The sequence below is a fragment of the Stegastes partitus genome, unplaced genomic scaffold, assembly GCF_000690725.1.
Source record: "Stegastes partitus isolate 25-593 unplaced genomic scaffold, Stegastes_partitus-1.0.2 Scaffold1593, whole genome shotgun sequence".
Lineage (NCBI taxonomy): Eukaryota > Metazoa > Chordata > Actinopteri > Pomacentridae > Stegastes > Stegastes partitus.
In genome coordinates, this window is record NW_007579324.1 from 119,391 (window position 1) to 133,227 (window position 13,837).

A 13,837-nucleotide genomic window follows, 5' to 3' on the forward strand; every position below is an offset into this window, starting at 1 on the left:
AGTTAATTATTTTACTCATGTCCTTGTTTTAAATATTTCATAGGAGTCAAGGATCAACAGCTAGAATGTAAAAACTCTACAAAAGAATCATAATTGATGAGCAGCATAGCAAACTAGTTCGTGGACTCTTTTGTCTCTTCCTCCATGATCAAGAAATGACCATAACTACATTTTGATGTGCTGCTGATAACTCCTTTTGCTCATGAGAGTCCAAGCTACTGCTATTTTAAAGGAAATCGAGAAAGTGTTCATGAGCAAACGCTGTAGGAACAGTAGTCAGCAGTGAACACCAGAATTCTGCAGAGATTGAAGAAAGACCAGACAAATACTGCAGTAGGGAGTCAAAGTCAAGTGCTGTTTAAATATATACAACACACAACAAAACTTTGTCTATCTAAATATATCATAAGAATTTAAGGTTTAATTTTGAGCATGGGAGAGAGGCCTTTTAGGCTAACAAAAAAAGTGCTGTAGGTACAAATAAAAAGGGTTGACAATGAAGAATCTCCAGGAAAAGGGACTTAATGCTCAGTTAACAGCAATAACATTCAGTTTAAAATATTCCCCATGAATGCACTGCTATGTGTTTAATGTGACAACTAGAAAACACACAAAAAAAGTGTTTTATATGCCCTTTAGGAGTGGACTTTTGAAACACACGGATCTCACACAGTGTCAGTGAACGCCTCCAGTGCATACAAATGGACACAGGAGACAATAGATGTTGTAAATGCTCTGTTTCAGCCACTGAATATGTTGCTGTGTGGCAATAATGATGCAAATATTACCTAATCAATAATGCTAATCTTTAAAAACATCATAAAGATATAGCTTTAGTAAAAAATTACTCAAACAAGACCAGATCAGCTACTGTAGGGAGAACTTCAAGCTCTGGATGAAAATATATTTAGTGCATTATCAAGTATTTTGTTCGTTGTAATGAAGAATCACGTCAGCCAGTGCAGCGGTGTGGCTTATTTATGTGTTCAGATGTAGAGATATATCTGATTTTGTGACACAAAATTTGATAAATTCAGTGTTCTCTTCTTGCAGGTGTGTTTTGTCATCTCCGACCTCAGAGCGACTGTTCCTGTGGCTGTGGAGCTGCTCGCCACCGCGAAACACCTGCTTGTCCTCAACCTCACGCTGACTGCAGAGAACGACCACAGCCACGAGGATCACAGAGACCTCGGCAGCAACGAAAAGGACTGTAACCGTGGCAACGTCACATGTGATCACTACATCAGTCACATCTGTTGGCAAGTTGGCACCCACCACTTCCACCTCCTCCACACCTTCAACCACTCCAGCTGCCATCTGCACCTCCGTCTTCCCATCCGAGTTCAGGATCCAGTTGGAAAGTTGGTGTTGAACATTTCCAATGACGCCACCAGAAGTCAAAGTCACTTGGTTTTATTCAGCGTCACAGCGGGGTTCAACATGACCGTCTCTCTGCTGGTGAATGCAACAGCACTGTACAGAAACTGCAGCTATGACACAGAAGCAAAGGCGGTTTTGCTTTTTAACCACACTGGGGCGATTGTGATTGAGTTTCGAGTTGAGAATCGAGTGTTTTCTGAGAACAGAAGTGTGAGAGTGTGTGTTGGGGGAAACAGGAAAGTGTCACCGCAAGACAGAAGAAATCCAACGTGGCAACCAACCACCAGTGCAACTCCTGTTCACAGCATGCACGACCAAGGTAAACATTTAAACATTAATTCAGCATCAATGTGATACAGTTAAGATAATTTTTTACTCCTCATGCCATTTACCACTTAAAAAAACTCAACAAATTCACTCTTTAATTGTTTATGTTTGCACAAAATCTCTCTTCATCATCTGTGGTTCACATTTACAGAAATAAATCCATAAAATAACAAAAAAAAACCTACAAAAAACTACAGGCAGCTTCATACCCAGATTTAAAAAACAAGCAAGCCCCAGATATTTTCTGGATTTTAATGTGGATTCTACAGTAAAGAAATTGATCTATTTTTTAGATGATGTATCTATAGTAGAAAACCCAGTTATTAGTGGACCAAGACAAAAAAAGGAAGCGCTTTCTGCTTTTTAATGACAAAGTCACTATAAGAATTTGACATCTGCTGTTATTTAATTGTATATCTACAGCCTGCCAAAACGGCAAATGCTAAATAAATCAATAAAACAACAGGAAAAGGGCTGGCAGCTCATTTTCTGGACATTGTACTGTCATAAAAAAAACGACAATTTTCTGTTACTTAACAGTCTATGCACAGTTAAATAAATACATAAATACATAAAATAAAAAAAGACACATTTCAATATTAATAGTGTACCTGGAGTGAAAAAACAAGACATTTTGGTATTAAATATCTACAGCAAAAAAAAAAACCACCCAGATATTAAATGAAACAATAAAACAACAGGATTCTGACATATAAAAAAATATTAAATTAAATTAAATGTGGTTTATTTATGGTTGACATGATGTAGATTTTCAAAAGATTGTCAATACTGAAGCTACAGGATTAAAAATAAAAATTTTCTGTCAGGTAATTGTGTACCTACAAGGACAACAACTCTTGTTTAATCAATTTCAAACATCTTCTGTGATATAACTAATCATTTTTATGACTTTCACATTTCTGTAAAAATCCAGAGATAAAATAAAAGGGATTTTTTTTTTACCTTATATTTTTCCAGGTTTGCTAATTTCTCGTCTTCTCTCTGAACATTACAAACAAACACAAAGACGAACAAGAGCTGATGATAATGTAGCTCCAAAATGGTACATGGTACATATTATGGATAATTTCTGTTAAACTACAATTGTTAATGTGTAGATATTTCTTGCATACATAGTGACCATTTATCTCTTTTTTTTTCTAGCTGTGAGAATTTCTGCAGCAAAGCAAGCATATCCTACAAACACAGATGTAACCTTCCTGGCTGTGGCTGATCTACCAGATCCTGTCGACTTCCTCTGGCACTTTGGAGACTCCAGATCAGCCCGAACCACCTCAAGAACCGTCACTAGAAGATTCTACCAACCTGGCAGGTACATGCAAAATGCAACATATGAGTTTATTCCAATAAACCAGTGCTGATCTCAGTTCTTACATTAAAAGGGCTTCTTGTGTTCTTCTTGTGCATTAAAGACTGCTAAAGGTCACTTTTTAAATCTAGCATTGAAGTGATTTAATAATAAAAACCTGTCAAAGGTAGAACTAAAATAGCTGAAGATGCTGTACATGCAGAAATCGTATTTTAAATATCAGCTTTGCTAGTTAAAATAAGCAAAACCTGCAACTCATCATTTCTAACTCCCCTTTCTCCACAGTTATGATGTTGTCTTAGTTGCATCTCATGGTCAGACGTCCGTCACCTCCAACGCTTTCCAGCTGGTCGTCCAGAGAGCAGTGAAGCTCAACAGGCTGATCCACCAGGCCTCGGTCCTGCAGAACCAGACAGTGGTGGTGAGCTGCCGAGTTAATGTGGGGACAAATCTGACCTTCCTGTGGAGCTTCGGAGACGGAACAGTCCGACCTGGACAGAGCTCAGAGGAGCATGTCTTCTATAGGTGGGCCAAAGAGTTTCACTTGGTTTTGAGTTAGTTTTATTGTTCTGCAGGTAAATTCAAGTTTAAATTATTTATTATGAGCTAGTTTTATACTTATGGCTATCAGAAATGTAGAATTACTCTCATTATTTTAATGTGACGATACTGAATCCTCTCTCATGCCTATCTCACTTAATCAGCCCAGATAAGGAAGCTAATCTTGTGTTGTTTTCTAAATAATTTTCCTGACATACAGGTCAGCTTGTCCTTTCATTGTGCCTAATAAATGTCTGTGTTTTTCTTTGCAGAACAGGAGAGTTCAGACTTGAAGTGAATGTGTCTAACCTGATCAGTTCTGCCTCTCTGAGCAGCTACATCTTCGTTGTGGATCGGCCTTGTCGGCCTCCACCAGTCAAAAACATGGGGCCTCTCAAACTACAGGTACTCACTTTGAACCATAGTTGAACACATTTTATACAGTTTACAACTTGAAATTAATGATTTAACATTTCCAGCATTTTTTTTTTGCTCTAAAAATGTTTTTTTTCTTTGTAAAATACCAGCAAGATCTGTAAAATAACAATCACTTAGGGGCATTTAATTATGGTAATATTATGTAATAGTTTTCAGTGAAGAAATGTAAAAATACAGTTAAAATATGGATGTTTGTGTAAATGTAATTTACAGTTTATTCTGTTTTTCTTTAACAACTGAAATGTAATTTACCAATGTTTTAACTGTAACTTAACTTTCTGAAAAATCTGTTAAAGAACACATTTTTTACAGTGCAGATGTTAGAATGCAAACAGATTATGATATAATGTTGTGAAAAAGAAGATCCATTCTGTTCTCTGTACTTAGGTGCGCAGACATGAGGTCGTCCGTCTGGGTGTGACGTACGACACAGAGGTTGACTGTGACGGATCGGGAGGTCTTCACTACACCTGGACATTGTTTGACTCTGCAGGCCGAAGCTTCCCTTTACCTCTAACAGACACACACAGACAGAGTCTCACACTACAGAGCCACCTCCTGCTGTATGACACCTACACTGCCATAGCCAGGGTAAGTCAGCACAAAAACCATCACATACTGATCCTTAAACTGGGCAAGCAGTTTGGGTCAAAGGGACAATTCTGTGTTTTCTCACAATAAGTGCGTATTATATATTCTTTTACACTTATCTTCACCAAACAAGCCTGAAAGTGGTTTGTAGCTGCATTACATATCCCCACCTGTCATTTCTCTGCAGGTACAGGTCGTGGGCAGTGTGGTGTACAGTAACTACAGCGTGAGAGTTCAGGTGGTACCAAGCCCTCCTGTGGCTGTCATCCAGGGTGGCACCAACGTCTTCATTAACAGGAGCTCCGGCACAGTAACCCTGGATGGGCAGGCATCTCATGACCCTGACTTCCCCATGAACCCACTCAGGTAGCAACTGAAACCTTTAATGGACATCAAGCCCGAGGCAGGAATCCTTGAAATGGATTGTGGTGTTTTGAAATCAGAAGCTTGAGCGGAGATGCTGTGCTTTAAGTGAGCCGTATATTTGTCTTCCTAATTCTGAATCTCAGGGTGTACACTCACAGAACTCATCACATGCAAAGATTATCCTCTAGACACTGTCCTTTAGAGGCTCCACATATCTCCATGACCCTGGCTCGTGTGTGCGGCCTTCAAAAACTCTGCTCCGACAGCTTATCTGATGGAGTCCGAGTAACCCTTTAGTCGACTGTTCAGAGCAGCGGGAGCAGAAATCCCTTCACATGTATACTATAACGCTGGTGTTGATCACAATTCAGAACTTTTGCAGATGTTCAGTTTGTGCTATGGGACACTAAAATAGAAGCTGTGTCTGAAATCGCTTCTTTCATTCTCTTATTCACTTCCTCCCTATTAAAATAAACACCACAGTTTGCTGTAAATAAAGATCCCAGACACTGATTCAGACTCCCTTCTCTTCTTCTTCCTCATACCAAGGAAGTGGCAGATTTATTTCCATACAGAGTACTTCTTTTTTACTCTGAGAGCTTTTTGTCAAAGGCTGGTCAGCAACGATGAAGGTTTCCTCCTCCTCCTCCTCCTTCTGCTCTTCCTTCAGCTGAGCAGCTTTATTCTGAAGGGCCTGATCGATCACTTCCTTTGTGCCAAGCTTGGTTAAGGTGCATTTTTTAGTGTCAGGCCCTCCTACTTCTAACGGAGGGCATCCTGCTCACTCCTCAGTCTTTGGATCGTCTCCTGATTGTCTTTCAGTGTGCAACATCTTCTCTGCACCAAGCTCCTGCTGATGGGAGTCTTGTTGTCATGGCTGCAGTCTCCAGGTCCACGGGGTCTGGCCTTGTTAGTCAGAAATTCTGTTCGCCCAGACTTGTTTTCTGTGGTCTCTTTCTTCAGCCTGGTAGAGAGCTGACTGATCTCCTCTTGAGACACAATATGAGCCTTTGCCCCTCCAGTGTAAGCCTTCAAAGCCTCAACCTGGGTGCTTAGAGCTGCATTTATTGTTTCATTCCTCCACTTACCGAGGTCCTGGGTGGTGAAAGGTGTTACCTGTTAGAAACTTTTAAACGGGGGAGAACATTATTCTGTGCAATAATGAACAGATGGATGGCAAATAAAGCACTTAAAATATTATTCTATGGTTGTTTTCTAACATTTTGCAGTCATTTTGCTTCTGTTATTAGTTGTTTACATGTTTTTCTCCCTATCTTGCCTCTATTTGATGTCATTTTCTGTCTCCTGCTGGCATGTTTCACTAAAATATCTGCATGTGTTTGGAACTTAACTTCTTTTCTAATCTCCTCTGCATAGCTACAGTTGGACATGTAAGCCAGTCAGCTCCATCGCCAGCTCCTGCTTCAGCCAGCACATTCACACTTCATCCTCGGTGCTCAAGTTCCCTGTCGGTTTCTTGAAGCACAACTTTGACCAGTTCCAGTTCAGGCTCACCGTCCACAGCGGAGAGCGTTCAGCTTCAGCAGAGACCTTCGTCACCTTAGTGTCAAACCTGATCAGGTACGAGTTAAAAAAACGGTAATTTAAAGTAATGATTCATCAGTTTAAGCCACTAATGCTACCTGATGTAATTTAGAATTCATTGAACTGATTAAAATGATGTTTCTAAATCCATCCCATCCAGGAGGGTGTCTGTTTCCTGCTCTCGTTGTCAGGGAGACCGTGTGAGCTGGGATCAGACGTTTTCTGTTAGCGCCACGTGTGAAGGCTGTAACATTCCTGCTGAACACGTCCAGTACAGCTGGAGTCTGTATGTGGTCAATGCTTCATCCAAGCCTGTCACTGAAAGTAAGACAAAGACATATTTATCCACTTATTTCCTGCTTTTAACTGGACTACAGTCATTTGCTATTGCTTCATTTTTAAGACAATTTCTGACTTTATACTCATGTGTTCTGTTCCAGTCCCGTTTTGTTCCACCGTAGATCTCACCTCTTTCTCTTCCATCATGGAGAATCCTGCCACATCCCCTCAAACACCCGAGATTTCTACCCTACACACCCCAGTGGCAAGTTCACAGTCCAGCCACTCTGTCTATGCATCTGCTGCTTCATCCCCAACTGAGAATTCCTCTGAAACTAAAGCCAAAAATCTAAATCTGGACCGATCGAATGAAAGCAGAGACACATCAGACAAAGCCGGTGCGTTATCACTGTAGCTTGTGAGATAAATATTATACCCCTAAATGTACCGACCTGTCACTGAAGTTGGCTTCTCCTCTTTCCTCCCCTTGTCAGAGTCGGAGCCTTCTACGAGTCCACTTGTCCTCGGCGATGGCAGCATCATGCATTCGGACCACTTTGATATTACCAGCGAACTTCCAGTTGAGCCTGACTCCTCTACTTACTGGGATTTTTCTTTTCCTGTGCCAGAGAGTAGTGGTGAGGGCAGTCAGCTAGGTGAGAAAAAAAAATGAAAATCTGGCTTTGAAGCTTTATGGTTTGCAAGTCCCAAGTTCTTTGAATTATAAGACTGAAGCGTTTTCAGCTATTCTGGCTTATTATAGCTTTACTCAGGCTGAAACAAAAACACATTATTCTGGAAATGATATATGATATAACTTACTTATATCTGCGTTTTTGAAATACATCCATCCATTATCTATACACCACTTACTCCTCACTAGGGTCACGGGGGGCTGGAGCCTATCCCAGCTGACTCAGGGTTTTGAAATACATAAAAAGAAAAATACAATACAATACAAATCAGTAAAATTACAAAAATAGAGTTTACATGTCTAATAAAAGATAACATTAAAAACCTGAATGACTGATTTTTTTTAAGTAAGTGATAAAAAAAAAAAAAAAGTTTAAATACATTTACAAATTTATCATAATGTCCCAAATATTTTATTTTCATTTAATATATCACATTTTATCTGTTGCTGGTAATTTGAGTGTTGTTGCATGTGTAAATATCATTAAAACATTGAATAATTACTATTATTTTATGAGTATTAATATTAAATATTTGAACAAAAGCCTCTTTTTATTTAAAACTAATGCTAAAAAAGTACTTTGGTAAAAATTACTGTATATTTATGAGATGGTTATGCCTCATTAGGTCACATATTCAGCATCCTTTTAGGTGAATTTGGTTTCTATTCATTCCTGGGAGCAATTTCTGATAGACAGCTACCTTTGAGAAATGCGACAAATTTTCACATTTTTGTCATATTTTCAAATGCAAATTGGATTTCTGGTAAACTTGCAATCTTGGGATATTTTCAAAAAACAACATACATATGAATCTGTGACAAACAGTAAACATTATTACAAGCCAGCAGCAAACCAGTCCGAAGTTTTCCACAAATCAAATGCGACCTTCCTGTTAATTGCAAACACACTGCCATATTTCACTACATCAACTTTATGTCTGGCAAACATAAAACAACATGTTTACCGCTAACTTCTCATTACTCTATGTAAAATGACGATGGAAATTTGCCATCAGTGGCCAAATATTTATTTGCAAACGAATGTCTTTTGGTACAAATCACCCACAAGTTTGCTCTAAATCAGTTGCAACAGTTTGCTTTTGTAAGTTATAATGAGAGAGAACAGTAAAGCTGAGGACAGTAAAACTAGAATGAGCTAAGATAGTTTGTGAAATAGTTTGTTTTCCAACCTGGAACCAACACAAAGTAAACAGCTCAATTAAGCAGCGAAAAATAGGAAACCACAACCGCTAAATTAGCCAGCTCGCTGTGTCTGCTTTTTGAAAGCTACTTTTATATGCAAAGCAGTTTTGATTCCATGGTCTTTTTATGTGCTCAGAGAGTTTTTCCCTCGTTATGTTTTTGTGGGATATTTATTTCGTTTTCTTGCTGTTTGATGCCTGTGTTATCTAATGTTTCAGCCTGTTGTTTTTTATGCTGTGAATGTGCAGCACTTTGCATGGTCTCTCTCTGCCTGAACAAATCTCACACCACATAAGAAGAATGAGTTAAAATACAACACATCATACTATATATAAGTTCAAAAACCATCAATGTATATTAATTATCTGGGGTATTATTGCCTATTATTATATGTCATTCTTTTAATTGAATCTATTTCAGATTATGACGCTCTCTTCCCAAGTGCAGAGGAAGGAGACCCTGGGATGTCAGCAGGACGACCCACAGGTACTGAACATATCTGAGTTTGCCTCTGTATTGTTAATATGAGATGGTTATACATTTATTCATGTGCATCTGCAGGTGTAGACGGTGAGAGCCTCAGTCCAGGAGACGACTCACTGTTTGATCCAGCAACACACCAAGACGAAGGCAGTAATCTGGTGGATCTCAAACCGCCCGTGGTGCTTCAGGATCCCAGTTTGCTCGACTTACCTCGACACCCACTGGACAGAGGCCTCTTTGAGTCCTACACGGGTATATTATTCGGAAATCTCACCAACGGATGTTTTCTCTCTCTATGACTCAGCATTTAGTCATCTTTCACTCTGTTTATATGTTTCCAGGAAGCTCCTCCCCTTCGCTCGATTTCAGACCCTTCAGTCTGAGGGCGGGGAGCAGGTACATGTTGGAGGTCACTGCCGGTAAGTTTCAACACAATAATTGACATTTATTGAAATGCAACACATGTAGAAGTGTAATCGATGCTGATTAGGATAGTTTAACTGTCTAAATTCAAAGTCGTTTCTGGATGTTTTTGTTTTGCTCCTGTTACATTTTCACTCACCATGTGCTCATTTTGTACTGCAATATGAAGTCCTGCACCTCAACCATGGCTAGAAGTAAAGAAAAAACATATTTTGTCCAGTTCAACACAACTATAATACCATATTACTCATTTTGCAAAAAAAAAAAAGACGAAAAAACCTAGAATCATCATGTCCCACATTTCTGTTCACAAGTGTTACTAATTCTGGAAAATAGTTGGTGCTCTGCATACTATGAATGTTTTACTACTTCCAGTTTGAATTTGTTTCTATACTTGTCCCCCATCTGCTCTGTGCTTACACAGCCTGCAGTTCATCCAAAAAAAGTCCCTGAATTACTGTCACATTCCAGTTGGCCACAGCTGAAACAGTATTAGTGTTGTGGTTGCACCAAGTAGCACACAAGTTTTATTTCTATTCAATGTTTAAACAAGACATGTAGAATAAAGTCATTTTAAAGATTTGGTTAAATTTCCGGATGGTGCTGCATGTCACACATGATGTGTTCATAGACTGTCAGAAAGTTAAAAATCAGACGATTCTTTCTGTTTTTGCAATTTCCTGCTGATAAACATTGCAAATGTCACTTACAGGTATTTTAGTTGTTTTATTGTTTAACTCAAAAGGAGCCTTTAAAGATGAGTATTAACTGCAAATTGGGACAAAATGCATTTTGGTTTTAAGATTTTTGTCTATTTCAGTGCCATGTTTGTCCTCAGTGAATGCATCATTTCTAGGATGGATCTGTGTGGTAACGATGCTCTCTGTTTCTTTTTTTTGTTTGCTTGTTTTTTTTTTTTTTTTTTGTGAATTCAGAATCTCAAAATAGCATTCTGGGACGGACTCAGCTGTTTTTCCAAACCAACCCTGTTCCAAAAGGCATGACGTGTCAGGTGCAGCCAGTCACAGGACGAGAGTTTTACACACATTTCAGCATCTTCTGCACCTCAGGGAGAGAGGTAACACTAACCCTGTTGTACACAGTTAACACACTTGTTGTTTATTTTACCCTGCATGCTGTGCCAGGTGGATAGTTTATATGTGAACACACTCCAAACATTTTTTTTTATAAATACAAAGCAGTAGAAAAGATGTAGTAGGTTTTATTCTTTCATATTTGAGTTCAGTTGTTCTTGGTTACCTCTAAATGTTGGAAATAAACCTCACCTATACTTGCTAATTAACAAATTTCTTGTGAAAATGTAGGTTTTTCTAAACAGCAAATCTTCTCCCACTAAAATGCTGCAGTTATTTCTCATTCCCCATCTTTATTATTGGTATACAGAGCAACATACACCACTACAATCTCCGTCCAGCTTTCTCTCCAGCTACTTTGCACTGCTCGTCAACTTTCACTAAGTTGTATGTGTTTGTGTGTCTTCTATAGGATTTACTGTATGAGTACAGCTACAGTGTAGGAGGCAGACCCCGCAGAACGCTGTACCAGGGGAGAGACTTCCAGCACTACTTCAGTCTTCCATCAGGTGACCCCAGTGACGACTATAAAGGTAAACACACCAACACATACGCAGGCAGAAGGTCAGGCACATTGACACGGATTCATGACTTTTATGGAGACATTTCATTGCAGTGAGTTCTTCTTTTTTAGCAAAGTGAAACTATTTATTGTTGTTTCTATAGTAACTATTTATACAGAAATCAGAAGCAGCACTTTGGGGTCAGCCACCAAACCCTGTCCTGTCACCGTCCGAGTCCAACCGAGCTTCTTCAGAAACACCTCGTCCTCTTCTTCACATCATGATCCTGATCTGGAGCTGTAAGCAACACCGTCAAATTCTGATGATGTTCACGTTTCACGGTTTCATTAAAGACAGTTTGAGAAAACACAGTATTTACACATCATAATGCGATTTTCAGTGGCAGAAAGATAGTTACATTTAGACACGTCAGATTTTGAGATGAGATTTAAATCCAGAAGAGAATCACTTCATGTAATACGTTCTTTTTAAAGGGTTAAGAAGTTGTAACAGAAGACTGGCAACTAATAAATGTTAGATGTTTGGGTTATCTTCTCCACAGTTGTACATTTTAATAACTTATTAATAATGAAGTTTAGTCTGGATCCTCTGCAGGCTCAATTTTTCCACCAGTCTGGCAACAGTCATGTGAAAAAATAAGGACATCCCTTGGAAACTGTTGACTTTTTGAAATATTTATTAAAGGTGAAATACCGCAACAAATGGCACTTCAAAGCGACATTTTCTGAATTTTCAGAATTTATGTGAAGAATCAAACAGATCAGCCACATGGAATAAGAAAGTGAAAAGTTCAGTTGCAAAAACAGATAACTCCATCTTCACAAACCTTCAGAGAACCCACTTTTCCATCGTCTAGCTGAGACAATATCAATTAAACTTAAGTCAGCTCTATTTTTGTCATGTCATTTCTACTGAGTCAAATCCACTCAACTTCAGTTTGATTGATATTTTCTCAAGCAAACAACAAAAAAACAAATTTTCAGAAAATCTACAGAAATGGAGTTACCTGTTTTTGCAAATGGACTCTTCAAGTCCACTCCAGAGACTTGGCAGCTTGCTGAATTCAGCATCATATAACAGGCCATATGCCTGAAAGTTGAACCAGAAGTGAACCTTTCAACAGGATAATGATCATAAGCACACAGAAAAATCCACTAAAGACTGACTCAGAAAGAAGAGATAGAAGGTTATGGAATGACCAGATTTGAATCCTATTAAGATGTTTTTGAGGGGAATTGAAATGAGCAGAACATGCAAGAAAACTTCCAAAATTCTTGCAGCTGATTCTTCCCGCTGAGACCAGGTATTTATCTTGTCCATAGAATAATGTTACTTCTATTTTAATTCAAACCTACATTTCCCTGTCACTTTCATCCACTGACTTTTTCACATGGCTGTATAGAGCATTATTCTGAGCAGCTCATATCATTCTTCTACACTGTGCAAACTTTCATTCTATGTGCATAATCATCAGTTTCTCGCTCTCTCCAGCTCAGAGTCAGGTTTGAGGAACCTGTCGGCTCTGGTGCAGCTTGGGAACAGCGTAGAGATCCGTAACTACGTCGGCCTCCTCTCCATCATCCTGAACAGACTCAGCCTGGACACTGAGGCCAACACACAGGCACAGGGACACATGCGCAACCAGCTAATTTGCACACTTTGTGAGCTTGAAAAGGTACACCAACACACAAACCTACACAGTACTTCAAGATGAACAAATTCACATTCTTTCGCAGGGCTGCTTTAACATAATTCACTTCTAGGTTTCAACGACGGACAACATCTACATTCTCGAAGACCTTCTCAAAGTTACAAATCAGGTAGTTGGATGGTTGAACTCTTCCGTGGATATTTTCATGGAGAAAAACAGATGCATTCTGAAATATGAAAACCATTTATCATACATGCTTTATTCCTTTCAGGTGACATTAGTGAGTGCCAGACGAGTAACAGCTCATATTCGGGCTATCTTAGAGCGGTGTTCTGACCAGAAGACGCTCAGCTCTCTGATCAGCCTGCTTTCACACAGCCTTCAGGTGGTCACTAGCTGCAGCTTCACACCTGAAACACCCAACAGTGTTGACATTACACAAGCATTGGAAACAGGCTCACATAGTGGTGAAAAAGGCGCTCCTAATGCCTACATACGTGACTCATCTGCTGGTCCTCACACCAAACAGCGAAGATCAACTCCAACAAAGCAAGTGATGCAACTTGTGACTGATATTCTGCAGACTGCTTCGGACCTGATGCTGGTGAGATTTGTGGATGTAGAAGTCTCTCCCCACACTCACTGTTTTGCACGTCAACTGATCTCCATTCTCTTTCTTTCAGAAGTCCATTCTGTTCCACGAGACCAAAGAGCACAGTGTGAGAGCTGGTCTCATCACTTTGTATGCCACATCCCTAAACCAGACCTCCACAGTCATCAACAGCGGCTCAGCTACTTTCTATATGCCTGCTCCTCTGATCCAGATTCTGTTTGATCATCACACTGGAGTCACTGATCGGTTACAGCATCGACCGTGTGTCCTCAAAGTGCTGACTGAGCTGGCTCACAGCCCTTTCACCTGGGCCAGCTATTCCACACAGGTGAGAACAGCAAGACATTTGGATATCA

At 39.5% G+C, this 13,837-nt stretch overlaps 1 protein-coding gene across 1 annotated transcript in view; it reads left to right on the forward strand.

The window, feature by feature from the left end:
• Positions 1 to 13,837, forward strand: part of pkd1l1 (polycystin 1 like 1, transient receptor potential channel interacting) — a 28,472-nt gene that overhangs the window by 2,099 nt on the left and 12,536 nt on the right. The window contains exons 4-23 of the mRNA XM_008300811.1: positions 1,054 to 1,396; positions 2,872 to 3,040; positions 3,323 to 3,562; positions 3,850 to 3,982; positions 4,403 to 4,606; positions 4,794 to 4,972; positions 6,350 to 6,553; positions 6,678 to 6,841; positions 6,958 to 7,194; positions 7,291 to 7,452; positions 9,114 to 9,179; positions 9,255 to 9,428; positions 9,518 to 9,595; positions 10,535 to 10,677; positions 11,106 to 11,226; positions 11,360 to 11,495; positions 12,709 to 12,892; positions 12,981 to 13,037; positions 13,140 to 13,472; positions 13,552 to 13,809. Of these exons, the coding sequence (XP_008299033.1) occupies positions 1,054 to 1,396; positions 2,872 to 3,040; positions 3,323 to 3,562; positions 3,850 to 3,982; positions 4,403 to 4,606; positions 4,794 to 4,972; positions 6,350 to 6,553; positions 6,678 to 6,841; positions 6,958 to 7,194; positions 7,291 to 7,452; positions 9,114 to 9,179; positions 9,255 to 9,428; positions 9,518 to 9,595; positions 10,535 to 10,677; positions 11,106 to 11,226; positions 11,360 to 11,495; positions 12,709 to 12,892; positions 12,981 to 13,037; positions 13,140 to 13,472; positions 13,552 to 13,809 (3,585 nt within the window). The remainder of the gene's footprint in view (positions 1 to 1,053; positions 1,397 to 2,871; positions 3,041 to 3,322; positions 3,563 to 3,849; positions 3,983 to 4,402; positions 4,607 to 4,793; positions 4,973 to 6,349; positions 6,554 to 6,677; positions 6,842 to 6,957; positions 7,195 to 7,290; positions 7,453 to 9,113; positions 9,180 to 9,254; positions 9,429 to 9,517; positions 9,596 to 10,534; positions 10,678 to 11,105; positions 11,227 to 11,359; positions 11,496 to 12,708; positions 12,893 to 12,980; positions 13,038 to 13,139; positions 13,473 to 13,551; positions 13,810 to 13,837) is intronic.